Source organism: Pogoniulus pusillus, chromosome 33 (genome assembly GCF_015220805.1).
Source record: "Pogoniulus pusillus isolate bPogPus1 chromosome 33, bPogPus1.pri, whole genome shotgun sequence".
NCBI classification, from domain to species: domain Eukaryota; kingdom Metazoa; phylum Chordata; class Aves; order Piciformes; family Lybiidae; genus Pogoniulus; species Pogoniulus pusillus.
The window spans coordinates 3,249,974-3,264,728 of NC_087296.1; the positions used below are offsets into that span (position 1 = coordinate 3,249,974).

The 14,755-nt window shown below is 44.1% G+C and overlaps 1 protein-coding gene across 1 annotated transcript in view; it reads left to right on the forward strand.

Moving 5' to 3' along the window:
• CRYBG1 (crystallin beta-gamma domain containing 1) overlaps nucleotides 1-14,755 on the forward strand; it is a 103,241-nt gene that overhangs the window by 62,602 nt on the left and 25,884 nt on the right. The window contains exons 4-14 of the mRNA XM_064170229.1: nucleotides 1,669-3,133; nucleotides 3,217-3,393; nucleotides 4,753-4,800; nucleotides 4,901-5,019; nucleotides 6,780-6,942; nucleotides 8,403-8,542; nucleotides 12,141-12,267; nucleotides 12,578-12,613; nucleotides 13,464-13,606; nucleotides 13,854-13,980; nucleotides 14,590-14,735. Coding sequence (XP_064026299.1) covers nucleotides 1,669-3,133; nucleotides 3,217-3,393; nucleotides 4,753-4,800; nucleotides 4,901-5,019; nucleotides 6,780-6,942; nucleotides 8,403-8,542; nucleotides 12,141-12,267; nucleotides 12,578-12,613; nucleotides 13,464-13,606; nucleotides 13,854-13,980; nucleotides 14,590-14,735 — 2,691 coding nt within the window. The remainder of the gene's footprint in view (nucleotides 1-1,668; nucleotides 3,134-3,216; nucleotides 3,394-4,752; nucleotides 4,801-4,900; nucleotides 5,020-6,779; nucleotides 6,943-8,402; nucleotides 8,543-12,140; nucleotides 12,268-12,577; nucleotides 12,614-13,463; nucleotides 13,607-13,853; nucleotides 13,981-14,589; nucleotides 14,736-14,755) is intronic.

The window sequence follows — 14,755 nt, forward strand, 5'->3', positions numbered from 1 at the left end:
CACCAGAATCATCTGGCAGTTGGAAGAGCATTTGAGGCCCTGGAGGTAGTTTCTGCAAGCTAGTTTGTTTTATCTCTCACCATCACCAGCTTTCACATAGTGCAGTTCCTGCCTGTTCCCCCACTGCTGAGCATTTCCAGACCCCTCTTTAGAGAACAGATCTGCTTTGAGGTGATGGTGAGCTCCTTGATGCTGGCAGAAATGTTGAAAACCTGTGCCCTGCCCCTTTGCAGCTCTTCATGCTGGCTCTGCAGTCGCAGGTGACATGGGCAAATGAACTTTCCTGGATGCAGGTATTAAGAGGAAAGAGTCTTAAAACTCTCAGTTACATGTCATCAGCCTGCTGTCACTGTACATGAGTACTGTGTGCTATGTGCTTGTAGCTTCTGCCTACTCTCATGGAGAAGCTTCTGTGTTTATCTGTCAAATCAGCAGGGTTAGTGCACACACTTGGAATTAGGAGCTGATATTCCCTGTAGGAAATGGCAGAGCCGTTGCATGCTGCTCTTTTCACCCAGTGGTGATGCAGTGACTGGGAGCAATTACCTTTTCACCAGCACTAATGAGGCCAGAAGAGGCTTTACACTCCATTTAAGATTGCTTCTGCAGTGGAAGGGCTATAAAGAATCTGGGCAGATGTCTTCAAAACTTGTTGGAAAAGTGTATTCAAATGTTAACCAACTCATTATCACTTTAATGAATTAGGATTTGTTTCCTAAACTCTGTAGGGAATTGCATGCATGTAATTTATTCCACCTATTCACTATTAAATTTTATTGTCTGTCAGTCATAAGTAGTTAAGATCTCTGCCCCAACTGGAGATGCTGTAGGCTGCTGTGTTTTTTGTTTTACTGAGCATCAAACAATTACATACATGTTTGAAATGTATTCTCCTTATTGAAAGTCATTTTCTTGCTGTTCCTAAAGTTACTCCTTTTATTATTTTTTTTTTAGCTAATTCCTTTTGAGATTCCAAATCTTTAGCTGAGCACAACTATGGACAATTTCACTGGAATGAAAATTGAGTTGAAAATTGTACCTAGGCTTTTCCAGCTTAATCAAAGAGAGTGATTTCCATTGGAATGGGCTGCCCAGGGAGGTGGTGGAGTCACTGTCCCTGGAGGTGTTCAAGCAAAGCTTGGATGAGGCACTTAGTGCCATGGTCTGGTTGATTGGCCAGGGCTGGGTGCTAGGTTGGAGTGGGTGAGCTTGGAGATCTCTTCCAACCTGCTTGATTCTGTGAATACTGACTTCAGAGTGTCTCTATTTGTCTTCACAGGGGAGTTGTTGCATCTTTTAATGTTAGAAATCCAGTATGCCTGCTGCTAAAACAAAGAGGTCAGAGTTGCCCTCTCTGCCTTGAAAGAAGACACAGTGCAAAAATAGATTTGGGTTTAAACTGGCAGAAGGGAGATTGAACCTAGATGTTAGGAAGAAGTTCATTACAGTGAGGGTGGTGAAACAGATCACCCAGGGAGGTTGTGGATGATTCCTCCCTGGAGGTGTTCAAGGCTAGGATGGACAAGGCCTTGAGTGACCTGTTCTAGTGGGAGGTGTCCCTGCCTATGGCAGGGGGTTGGAACAGGATGAGCTTTGAGGTCCCTTCCAACCTAACCCATTCTATGATATTGTGAAAGATGTAACTCTTTATCACTTTGCTTCCTGCAGTCCAGCCAAACCGAAGAACGTAGAGCTGAATTTTAAAGCACCTGCAAATCAAGAGAATTTAGAAAGTGAGCAGGATGCTCTCGACAAACCAGTGAATAAAACCAACAACAACATTGCCAACAAAATTTCCTTGTTTGAAAACAAATGTGCTAACCAAAGCCAGAGGCCTGCCGACATCCCCGCCTCCAAAAGTAGCATTGTACCCAGCACGTTTGTTGGTCGAGCGAAGCTGAAGTTTGGAAAGCAGCCTAAGGAGAGTGAGCAGCCTGATAAAACCTTCAATAAGCAAAGCAGTCGCCAGAAGCTATTTGAGAATGGCACAGCAGAGAAAGAAAGCACTGCAGAGTTGAAAGGCAGACATGAAGACAGCTCTGCCTCCTATGAGGATATTGGGAAGACAACGGAACTTAAAGTAAAAGCTGCAATATCCCTTTTTAACCAAAGCAGCAAAACTGATGCTAGCAGTGTTTCTCTGAAGCAGCTTGATCAAGAGTTAACCACAGCTAAAAAAGAAAGTTTACCTTTGAAACTTCCTTTGCCCTTGCCTGGTAGAAGTGAAACTGCTCAGGATAATTCCTACCAAAGAATCAATGCAAGCTCAGAGCTCCACAGGAATGGGGAGGGGATGCTGCTGAACACAGAGCTTCTGTTGCCTTCCAGTGATGATAAATACCCTCTGCCATCTCATCAGGCTTCTGTGTCAGGCCTTAAGAAGATGGAAAATGGAGATAAAAAGGCAAAGCCAGGAGATCTGAGCTTGGCAGCACTGCAGTATGATGACAGCAATCCAGACAGCATACTGATAGCAGAGCACAACATCAATGCCCAGCAGAGCCCAGGCAGGACTTGCAATGGATCTGTTGAAGACGACAGCGTTTTTGACTCTCCCTCTGACATGAAGAAATTTGCTGAAACCATCAAAAACTTGGACAGCTCAGTTTGTTTACCCCAGAAAAAGAAGAGGTCAAAGCTTCCCAAGTCCCCAGCACCCCACTTCGCCATGCCTCCCATCCATGAAGACAACTTGGAGAAAGTGTTTGATCCTAGCGTCTTTACTTTTGGTTTGGGACTGAGAAGGGAAAAAGCACAGGATCTGTTACCAACCCAACAAATGAAGCTGCAAAGCCTGGAAACGATAGCCAGAGTCAGGCCCAAGCGTGCTTCAACAGAGCAGAGTATCATATTCAAAGCCCTGCAGTCATCTAACAGAGAGGAGCCTGCCTTTGCCCAGGAAATCAACGGGAAAGAGAACTTGGACGGCACAGATGGGGAAATTAAGAGATCCCGCCTTGAAAAAAGCTCCCTGTTCTCAAGCTTGCTCTCTTCTACATCTAAAGAGAAGTTTTTTAATCCCTCTGCCACCTCACTGAATAACACCCCAGCAGCTTTTGCAACTGACTCCTCAGGGCTGCCTCCTTTACAGCAGGATGCTTCTGGGCCATTTGGCATGCCTCAAAAACCCGAGGTAATAAAGATTGTTCATTAAATGCAACCATATAAAAGTCTCCTCTGCCTGCTGAATGATTAATTTGGATTTTTGCAATTCAGTCTCTTTCAGATATGAAGTTCCCAGGTTTTGTGGAGAAGTACATGCAAGCAGACAGTGCCAAAAACGAGCTCAGTTTACAAATGCCCAACTATGGGAACCCCGAGAAAAGTTTTTCCAGCTGGTTAGGGACAAGCAGATATGAATCAAATGTCCCCACTGGCTTATTAGATGTGGATGTAAGTACTGTGTTGCTGTTCAAAATCTGCCTGGAAGGTTATCCAGCTTTTATGTTTTCTATAGATGATGTGCATACATTGTTTTGCTTTGCTTGCCCTCTTAGGGACCTAGATAGGGATGGCACAGAGTGTAGCAAGGGGGTGTGTACACACAGGAGACTGCTCTCAAGTGAAGCCCATTAGGCTCCAAAGAGCTCCAGTACTTGTGCAGCTCTGAATTGCCTTGCTCAAGCTAGGAACTGAAAATGTTTGTGTAACATATCCCTGCTGTGCATCTTCCACTGGCTAAGAAAATGGTGATGCAATGGCTAATGGGTAACGTGAAGGAAAAGGGTAAGGACAGCCCAGAACAATGACTGTGGCATTCCTTAAAACACAGGACAAGTTCTAACTGGAATTGAAGCACAGGCTGACAAAACAGTCATGCTTCAACCTGTCTTGATGATGCCTACAATAATCTGATGGTGGTTAGGAACTCTGTCCTGAGACTGCTGTCTGTCCTGGGTACTGACTAATCCCTTCTCCTCAGTGCCTTGCACACGTTGCTGGTCATCTTAGGCTTCAACATAGTTAAAGGAGCTGTTTATTTTGGGGTGGTGGTTGTTTTTTGTATGAGTAGCTCCTAGGAGATGAGGACCCTGTTCTGGAGTGAGTAGTCCTGCCCTTGTTAGGAAACTGAAGACGTAATTGCAGTGCTTGCTTTATTTGTTTTAGGACGATCTGATGCAACCACAACTTTCCCACATATTCTAGATCGTAGAATTTACCACTGACTACAGCACTGCTTTAGACTTTGGATAGCTCAATGTGTTTTCTTTGTTCTCAACATTTTTAGCCTATTACTTATTGCACAGCCTCACACATTTGGAGGAAACCTCTCTCCTTCCAAGGCATTCAGCACCAAATTGATGCCGTTAGTTGGTTCATACATGTATATGCCATGGTGCCTCCTGTCTTTTCCTGTATTGCTTCAGGATTAGTTCACCCTTTATGGTTAGCAGGCAATAAAACTTTCATCAGTACCTTTTAGCACTGTAGTGTGTATTTTATTATGCCACTTTTTAATGTAGTCTCCTTTTTTGGTATGAAATTCCTGGAATGTATAGGAAGCTGATAGGAGGATTTTGAAGCTTTTCAAGTCTAAGTTGGCTTCAGTGAGATACTAATTCAGATTGTGTATTAATTTGTGTATCTATTGCTCTCCAGGAAGAAAGAATTGAAGCAGTGAGTATGAGTAGTGGAAGTATTAACAGCTTTTTCCTATTCAGACTTTTCTATCTGAGCATCTTTATTGAATACATTTTTGGTTTGGTTTTCCTTTCTTTTTATGGTGACTTTTATCTCCCCACTCTCTGTTAGGCACTTTCAAGAAATGGACAAAGTAAAATCAATCCCAGGCCTGGCAAGGTGAGATCAGTTTTATTATCTTCACTACTCTCTATTTAAATCATAACAAGACAGAATGACATCTTGTTGGTGGTTTTGTTGTTTGTCTTCTTTGAAACAGCTGGTGATATACTGTGAAACAGACTACCAGAAAAATGGGATTGAAGTTTTCCATGATGTTCTGGATTGCAGTTCTTGGGTTCTGTCACCCACAATTTTAGTTAAAGTCATCAGAGGATGGTAAGACATCAACTTTTACTCTTTGTCATTGGACTGTCCAAAAATCTCTTGAAGCAGAACCCTCATGTGATCCACAGTAAGCCTGGCTTGCCATTGGCAATGCAATGTAGACACCTGTGAGCAAGAAATGTGGCAATTTACCTCTGCAGTAGGACATTCTGGGCCATGAAACTTCCTTTGCTGACAAATTGAGTGAGTCTTAGCATTTGCCTGTAGTGATAGAATGAGGGACAATGGCTTCAGGCTAATGAAGAGCAAATTTAAACTGGATGTTAGGAAGAAGTTCTGCACAGTGAGGGTAGTGAAGCACTGGAACAGGTTGCCCAAGGAGATAGTTTGGGCCCCAACCCTGAAGATATTCAAAGTGAGGCTCAACTGGGCTCTGAGCAGACTGATCTACTTGAGGATGTTCCTGCTGACTGCAGAGGGGGTTGGACTGCATGACCTTCCAACCCAGACCATTCTATGATTCTTTGATATGGAGGGATGCATCATTCCATTGGGCACAGGACAAACTGGCAGATTCTACCTGGCCCTGCTGCCCTTTGACTCCTCTCCCCTTTATAGAATCATAGAATGGTTTAGGTTGGAAGGGACCTCAAAGATCATCCAGTTCCAACCCACCCTCACCATAGGCAGAGACACCTCCCACTAGATCAGGCTGTCTAGAGCCTCATCCAGCCTGCCTTAAACACCTCCAGGGATGGGGCTTTATGCATAGTATCTGGATTGACTGAAAGGCTGAGAGAGGATTTTGAAGCCAGTTCTGACATGGGTTTGGATGCAGAAGATTAATTCCATATCCAAAGCTATAAGGTGGTGCTGTAGAGATAATTAACTGTTTCCCTGATAATTCTCTCTGATTCTGGAAGGAATTTTTCTCTACAGGCTAGGTTGCCTAAGGGTAATTCAAAGCAGTTCATCTCCTACACTCTTCACAGCCATTATTCACGTGGAGAGCATGGCAGCTGAAGCTGTGGGCAGGCTACAACACAGTCAGATAGCAGGTTCTCAAATGATCTGATAGTGAGCTGCAGGAGCAAGGGCTGGCTGCAGCAGGAGGTAGTGGGAAGCACACTGATTGCTCTTTGGTTTCAGAAGGCTTGAACCATTGCTGTTTAGCTTCAGAAAGTGTGAACCAACTCTTCTTTTCCAGCATGAACTGAGGGACTGGGGTTTTTCCCAACCCCTCTTCAACAGAGAGCTCCAGGGGAGGTCTTTATATTTGCAGATATAGCTTTTTTTAAATCAAGTTATATATTCAAACCTGCCATTAAAAATGAAGTTGTGCTTGTCCCCTGAGCATTCTTATCCTTTGGCACATCTGTTCCAGCACTTGTGGAATTTCAGGCTGTTGTTCACAGGATCCAAGTAGCTTGTCTGTTTATATATGAACAGCAATCTGCTGTGTCAGTGTTTTCTGACCTGCAGATAGGTTCTGATTAGCATCTCATGCAAAATTTGGTATCCATAGACAAAAGTCTTGCTGCCCCAAATCATCAGTTTGAAAAGGTGGAGGAGTTTTTGATGAAATTACAAAGTCAGCAGTAGGCATCTTTGGTTTTAGCCTTGCTTTAAAAAGTCTCTCGGTGAACAGGAATGGCTTGCGTCAGCAGTGCTGGGCAAATAAGCTGTAGTGGGGTGGCTGGAAGGGTCTGCAAATACTTACATCTTGTGAAAGGGTTTGTTAAATGGGATCATGAGTTTTGTAAATCACACCTGATAAAGCACCATTAAAAATGAGCACTTTTTCTTTTAAGCTGGATCCTCTATGAGAAACCAAATTTTGAAGGCCCCTCTATTCCCCTGGAAGAAGGAGAGCTGGAACTCCCAGATATTTGGGGCACAGGTTCTTCTGAAGAGGAAAATGACTGCAACTCTCCAAAGCCTGCAGTGATTGGATCAATAAGACATGTTGTTAAGGCAAGTAGCAGAAGGAAAGACAATTTTGCACAGATCCTAATGTTTGGTGATGTTTACTGATTCAAAGTGTGATTGGTACATCAGGACACAAGGGTTACATGAGTTCTAAACATGAGAAGCAATCTTCTGTCTTCAGTGCCTTATTGTGATGGTTTGGGTGTTACCTGCTCCCCCACACTTAAGAAAATCACCCAGACTAGACTCAGCCTATCTGGAAATTGAATGAAGCTTTATACTTACAGCTTAGCACAAGATACAAGCAAATATTTACAGCATGTGCAGCTATAGGCAGAAATATGCAAGTTTAAAAGTAATATAGAAACACAACAGCCCTCCCAAAAAACAGTGTCCCCAGGAAGGGCTCTCAGCCACTCTTCCACCTTCTTCCCACCCCTCTACCTTACCCCAGACTTTGCTTTACGTTTGAGGTGAGTTTGGAGGGTTGGCCGGGGGGGTTAGGAAGCAGTTAGTCACACAGACAGCAGGTTAGAGAGAGAGAAGTGCAGCCCCAAAGACAGAGAGAGACTATTGTGTTCTTGTTCTTACCAACTCAGCAAGCCTATGAGTGAAGTACCCATCACCATTGTTTCCTTTTCACAGCCTAGAATCTAATTCTTCTCACCAAAATATCCCAGCTAGGCTCAAACTAGCACACTTACTTAATCACAAAACAAAGGTGGGGGTTTTGCACAGTGAGGATTAGGCAAACAGCCACTGGAAGGATGAGTCAGGGAGAAAACTTTGTGGGTTTTGTTAGAATAGCCTCAGAATTATATGTAGAACATGTTTTGTAGCCTGGTCAGTCTCTCAGGGGAGAAAAACCTCCCAGAAAACCATCAGTGATTCCACAGACTCCTACATATGTGTTTTTCCCCTTATGCTTTATTTGATATAAACCAAATTCATGCTCACTGTCAATCACCAAACACTGTTTGATGCTCAAAAAAATAGCCCCATATGCACAGACTTACCAGGGAGCTTCTTTCACACGTGGTGGAAGAGCCTTCCTCTATGCACTTTTAACCTGTCCTTAAGTAGCTGCCTTTGCAGGTTGCCAAAACAAGTGTCAGCTGTGGAGCTATTTGACTAGGAAAGCGGAAAAGGAGGAATATGTATTGCTTGTAACTACTACTACTTGATTAAATTGTTCTCATCAAGAATGGCTTGCTTGGTGTTATCTTGGGATTTAATTTGCCAGAGGAGATCTCAACTGATGAAAGAAGATGCAGATGGCAGAATGCAAGCGATGTAAATGCTGGTGGAGTGAGCGTCTCGGTCCAAACAGAGGCAGGCAAGCTGGCCTAGCTCTACTTTATTATAGGCATCCACCAGAAGTAGCAATTGGCAGGGGGGAGAAACAATTTAGGCTCAACAGGCATTTCCCAATGGGCTTAGTTCTGCACAGTAATTACAGAAGTGGCAGCACAGGTGGAGTGCTGATGGCAGTTTTCCTTTTTCAGGATTACAGAGTTTGTCGAATTGATTTGTACACAGAACCGGAGGGGTTGGGAGTCGTGACTTCCTTTTTTGATGACACTGAAGAGGTAGGGGTGTTTGGCACCACTCAGAAGACCTGTTCCATCAAAGTACACTGGGGCATGTGAGTATGTAGTACTGTAGGAGCATGTGCTGCTATGAAAGGAATGTGCTGGAAGCTGGTAGTTACACCTGTCAGACATTCAAGCAGGCTGTATTTATTCTAGTCCTATATTTTGGTGCTTCTTGTTGACAGTATCATTAGGACATCATTGTAATGCTGCACCCTTGGAGAGGATGACCTCCTGAAAATGTTTTGCTAGAGCTAGTTTTAATTCTGCTTGCCATGTGGCAAGTAACTCTTGCGTGTTTGTAGCTAAGGAATGAGTTTGCTTCTCTTGCTCTTTCTCATTTAGGCAAACCTGTCATAAATGAGAGCAGGGCCATAAAGTGTTATAAGACCACATTTCCTACTTGCTTTCCTCTAAACTGGAGACATTCAAGGTCTTGATGTCTCACTTGTGTGGGACAGCAGTGTGTGCCCTTGTGGCCAAGAAAGCCAATGGCATCCTGGGGTGCGTCAGGAAAATGATGGCCAGCAGGTCTAGAGAGGTTCTTCTCCCCCTTTGCTCTGCCCTGGTGAGAGTACATCTGCAATACTGTGCCAGATTTTGGGCTCCCCAGTTCAAGAGAGACAGGGACCTGTTGGAGGGAGTCCAGTGGAGTCCCATGAGGATGACTGGGGGACTTGAGCTTCTCCCTTGTGGACAGAGCCTGAGAGCCCTGGGGTTGTTTCATCTGGAGAAGAGAAGACTGAGAGGAGACCTCATCAATGTGTATAATATCGGAGGGGTGAGTGTCAAGTGGAGAGGGCTAAGCTCTTTTTGCTGGTCAGCAGCAATAAGCCAAGGAGCAATGGATACAAACTGGAACAGAGGTTTCACCTCAACTTCTTCGCAGTGAGGATGACAGAGCCCTGGAACAGGCTGCCCAGAGTGGTTGTGAAGTCTCCTTCTCTGGGGACTTTCCAAACCTACCTGGATGCATTCATGTGCAGACTATCCTGGGTGATCCTGCTTTGGCAGGGGCTTGGACTCAGTGATCTCTGGAGGTCCCTTCCAACCTCTAATATTCTGTGATTCTGTGTCCCTGGGTAGCCTGATCTAACTGGAGGTGTCCTTGCTGACTGCTGCAGTGGGATTTGGACAAGATGACTTTTGAGGGTTCCTTCCAACCCCATGCAATGTGTGAATCTGTGTTTAAACTTGGAATCATTGTACTGAAAGAACATTCTCAAGCCTCTGTGCTACAAAAGAAGGCTTAATGTCACCTGTGGACTCTGGGAAGCATTCTTGCATTTCACAGTGCCTCAGTGGTGATGCCTAGGACATGTATGTTGTATCAGCTGAAAATCTCTCTCCATTTGAGGAGTGTAATGGCATGAACTGAGTTTTCATGAGAAAGGAGCCAGTGGTAGCTTTGATAACAAAGAAACTTGTGAGTTGGTCCTGAAAACATGCCTCAAAGGGGTACTGGGGAAAGTATCCAGAAAAGGGAGTTGTTTTGTTAAAAAGGGAGAGAATGGAACCACTTCCAACGAGGTTAAGTCCTGCAGAACATCTCACAGGGTGTGCAGCCCTTGGTTGTTACCTGTTGGCTGTGTTGTGCTCAGGCACTGATAGTGTTTGCTTTACTGCCAGTGGTCTGTTTAACTGTCAAAAACTTAGCTAGACTAGAGACAAGGGTTAGACACTACTGCAAAGATGTATTCAGACATGCCCATGGGATAGATCACAGAAATCACACAAACATCCAGGTTGGCAAAACCCCTCAGGATCACCAAGTCCAACCTAGAAACCTACTCTACAAGATTCACCTTAAACTATATCCCTAAGTACTGCATCTGAACAACCCTTAAACACATCCAGGGTTGGTGACTCCACCACCTCCTTGGGCAGCTCATTCCAGTGCCTGACCACTCTCTCTGGGAAAAAAAAATTGCTGGGGCATTTTGAGTTGTTAGGTAAAGGGTGGTTTATCTGCTGAAATCTTTACACACTGGTTTGGGGTAAAAATGAAGCACTCATGTGGACAGGGGAATTCTAAGCTGTTGAAGTAGTTGATTCTCCAACAGGTTGAACTACAAACTTGATCCAAATGACATTCCTGCCAACAGCAGTGAAAGCAGATATTAGTTGGAGGTTGATTAGTAATTAATTCCATCTACCTCTCTGCATTATCTCTGTCCCTCACTTCAAACCATTCTGTGAACAGTGAAAGGATGAAACGTGCAGCAGGGCAGCAGAGCCTGTGCACATCTCTTCAGACTGCTTCTTAAATAGCTTTAATGGGACAACATTTTCTGCACTAAATCTGTATGAACTCTTACAGCCTTAATTTCTCTCTCTTGCATTTGGATCCCTTGGAGGAAGGCAGACTAATATTTGCAGCAGGAAGCAACACAGGGAGCTGAAAAATAATCTTCCTCAGATGTCAGTTCATTAGTCCAGCGTAGAAGGAAGCTGCTTCTGCTACCTGCTTGCATGAGAAATGCAGTAAATTACTGCTGATTTTTTTTTGCTTGCTGCAGGGTTTTTTCTTTCTTCTAGTTTATAGGCATGGCACAGTCAACTTTACTGGCAGCTGAGGGAGGCTGTGATTCTGACTAACTTTGCCGTGTGGGTGTGGTTGTATCATCTTAAAGTTTCCCAGTGTTCATGCTTAATTGTTGTTTACTAAAAGCTGCCAATAAAAATGAGTCAGTGCACCTTTATCTTCTGATTGTGCTGCCTCCTTGGTCTGCCATGTCTTTAAATTCTTGCAGTGGAGTTAGGATCATAGAGTCATTTATGTTGGGAAAGACATTTAAGGTCATTGTCCAACCACTAATCTAGCACTACCAAGTCTACCACTAAACCATATCCCTCAGCACCACATCCACACATCTTTTAAACACCTCCAGAGATGGTGACTCCAGCACTTCCCTGGGCAGCTATTCCAGTTCTTGACAACTCTTCTGGTGAAGAAATGCTGTTTAATATCCAGTGTAAACTTCTCCTTATGCAACTTCAGCCTTTTTCCTTTCGTGCTATTGCTTGTTCTTTGGGAGAAGAGACTGACCCTCGCCTGGCTCCAACCTCCTTACAGGGAGCTGTAGAGAGCAATGAGGTCTCCCCTCACCCTGCTTTTCTTCAGGCTGAACAACCTCAGTTCCCTCAGCTGCTCCTCACAGGACTTGATCCCCAGCCCCTGAACCAGCCCTTTACACATATTCTAGCACCTCAATGTCTTGTAGTGAGGGCCCCAAAACTGAACTCAGTATTTAAGGTGTGGTCTCAGCACTGCTGATTACAGAGGCACAGTCACCTCTCTAGTCCTGCTGCCCACTCCTGATTTCTGATGCAGGCCAGAGTCTTTCTAGAATAAAAATCAGCCTTGAAACTTCAGCCTAAAACTTGGTTTGCCTTCAGATAAGTCAGAATCAGATCCTTAACTGTGTGTTCATGGCACTGACTGATTTTTTTCCCCCAGCCTGTTCAAACAAAACATTTGCATTACTGCTGACTCCTGCACAGGCATCTGCAGGAGTTGGTGACTGTGATGGTAAAGAAACAGCTTCCTTAGGGATGCAGTGATGTCTTTTCTCAAGTAAGCATATTGTCTTTTCTTCACTATTCAGAAAGCTGCTGGAGTGTTGACCTCTTGCCTTCCTCCTCTTTTAGATGGCTAATTTATGAAGAACCTGGTTTCCAGGGAGTCCCTTTAATGCTGGAGCCTGGTGAATATCCTAATTTAGCATTCTGGGAGAAGAAGGAAGCCTACATTAGGTCCATGAGGCCCTTGAAAATGGTAAAACACTGTTCCTGTTATCATTTGGAAGTTATGTGACCTGTGCTTGTGTTAGAAAGAACGTGTCAAAGTGGCTGCATTTTTCAAGGCTCACAAAAAGGGAACTCTCTAAAACCTCCACTTTTTGCCTATAAAATCCTTGAGCTTTCAACATCTGCATCCGTTTCTCCCTTCTTATTTTCACTCCTGTTCTTCAAGTAGGGTTTCACCTTAATTCTGTCTTTTTTTTGTGAAGAGTTAATGACTTTTTGAGTTGTCTAAGTACAGGCAACTGATTTTTTTTCTTTTGTTTTGTTGTTTCTTTTAACAGGGTGGTCGCAAAGTTGAATTCAGTGGAGAGCCAAAGGTAAAAGTCAGTATTTACTTGCTTGTCCAAAGGTATTTTTTAGCTACACATGAGTAGATAAATAGATGATTTGGCACCAATTGCTAATGTTTAGTGGCTGGTCCTGCTGTATGTGATCACACCTGTCATGTTTATGCATCCTTCACATACATACATGGATTGAAGCTGGAGGAGGGGAGATTTAGTCTGGATATTAGAAAGAAATTCTTTACAGTAAGAGTGTTGAGACCTTGCAACAGGTTGCCCTGGGAGGTTGTGGATGCCCCCCCCCCGGTTGTGTTCAAGGCCAGGTTGGGTGAGGCTCTGAGAGACCTGGCCTAGTGGAAAGGGTCCTTGCCCATGGCAGGGCCTTGGAACTACATCATCTTTAAGATCCCATCTTTAAGATCCCTTCTAAGCCAAACCTTTCTGTGAATCTCTCTATGCAAGTATTAACTGTATAATGCAGATGGGCAGTGAAGCCCTCAGTATCACAGTATCACCAAGGTTGGAAGAGACCTCACAGATCATCAAGTCCAACCCTTTACCACAGTGCCCAAGGCTAGACCATGGCACCAAGTGCCACATCCAACCTTGCCTTGAACTGCCCCAGGGACGACGACTCCACCACCTCCCCAGGCAGCCCATTCCAGTGCCCAATGACTCTCTCAGTGAAGAACTTTCTCCTCACCTCCAGCCTAAATTTCCCCTCACGTTGCCTTTCTAAGGGAAGGACCTCTTGGAGAGAACAGTGAGGTCCTACTAATTAGTTTTATAATCTTCCCTTTGCCCTCTCTGTGCCCACACAAATTAAACTCCTCTGAATTTATCATGCTCATCTGCAAACCTTTTTACTTAATTTCTCCTGAAGGTCATTGTTTATGAGAAGCCTTTGTTTGAAGGGAGACACGTGGAAATAGAATCAGAGATCCTTATGCTTGATGACAAAGAATCAGAAGATAAAACAAGACTTCCACTTGCATCAGTGGGATCCTTGAAAGTACTAGGAGGAATGTAAGTGTGGGAAAACACCAGCAGTATTTCCCCTTCAATCAAAGTGGTAACTCCACAGGCTGGCAAAGCAGTGAACAAATTCAGTACCCATTTATTTTCTCTCTGTTCCTGCTTTGCTGGCCTTAGATCCATGCCTGGATTAAATATGCAAAAGGGCAGATTTCACACAGCTGTAACTGCTGCACGACAACAGGGGGTGGCAGCTCCATTTTCACATGCAGGCTCTGTTGTTTTTGTTGTTGTTTAGCTGGGTTGCCTACGAGAAGCCTGGGTTTGAAGGCCACCAGTACTTGCTGGAAGAAGGAGCATACCAGGACTGGAGAGACTGGGGTGGCTATGATGAAAAGTTGCAGTCGCTGCGACCCATCCTCAGCGTAAGTTGCAAGAACATGGAGCAGGCATCTCCTGACTGCACTCTGAGATGTTGTGCTGGTTTGAGTCTAATATTTAATCAGAGAAATTACATCATTGGCTATGAAAAGAAAAGAATAGTGATGTTTATGTTGCCCATTCGTTCTGCAAGGACACAGGCAGTGAGAAGTCAGTCTCAGCCTGTGTCTGCCTGAATGCTGTATTAACTCTTCTGCCTGAACCTGCATATTCCCAACTAATCGTTCTGCTTCTGACACCTCTTGCCAACCTTTCCCAGCTCACCCTGCACCTAAGGGGGATTCTGAGATAAGGGAGAGGGTGGAAAGAAGGTGGGAGTTGGTTTGAAAAGCTCTTCTGGGAGGCTCTGCTGCTCGGGAAGGGGTTTTGTATCTCTGTTTTACTTTTAACTTGTATATTCCTGTATGTAGTTATAATATATTGTGTAGATGCTTGTAAACTGAGCTAAGCTATAAAGACAGCTTCAGTCCTTAACTTCCAGCCAGCTGAGTTTAGTCTGGGTGAATTTCTAACCTTTAAGGGGGAGCAGGTAACTCCCAAACCTGCACAGATGTGTTGCATTTTGCTTATGATGCTTCTGTTTCTTTCAACAGGACTTCACAAGCTCCCATATGATAATGTACAGCGAAAAAGACTTTGGATCAAAGGGTTCCAATATCAATGTATTGGGAATCATCTCCAATTTGAAAGACACTGGATATGGGCTGAGGACACAGTCTATAAACGTGCTCAGTGGTGTGTAAGTGATATTTTTAATTG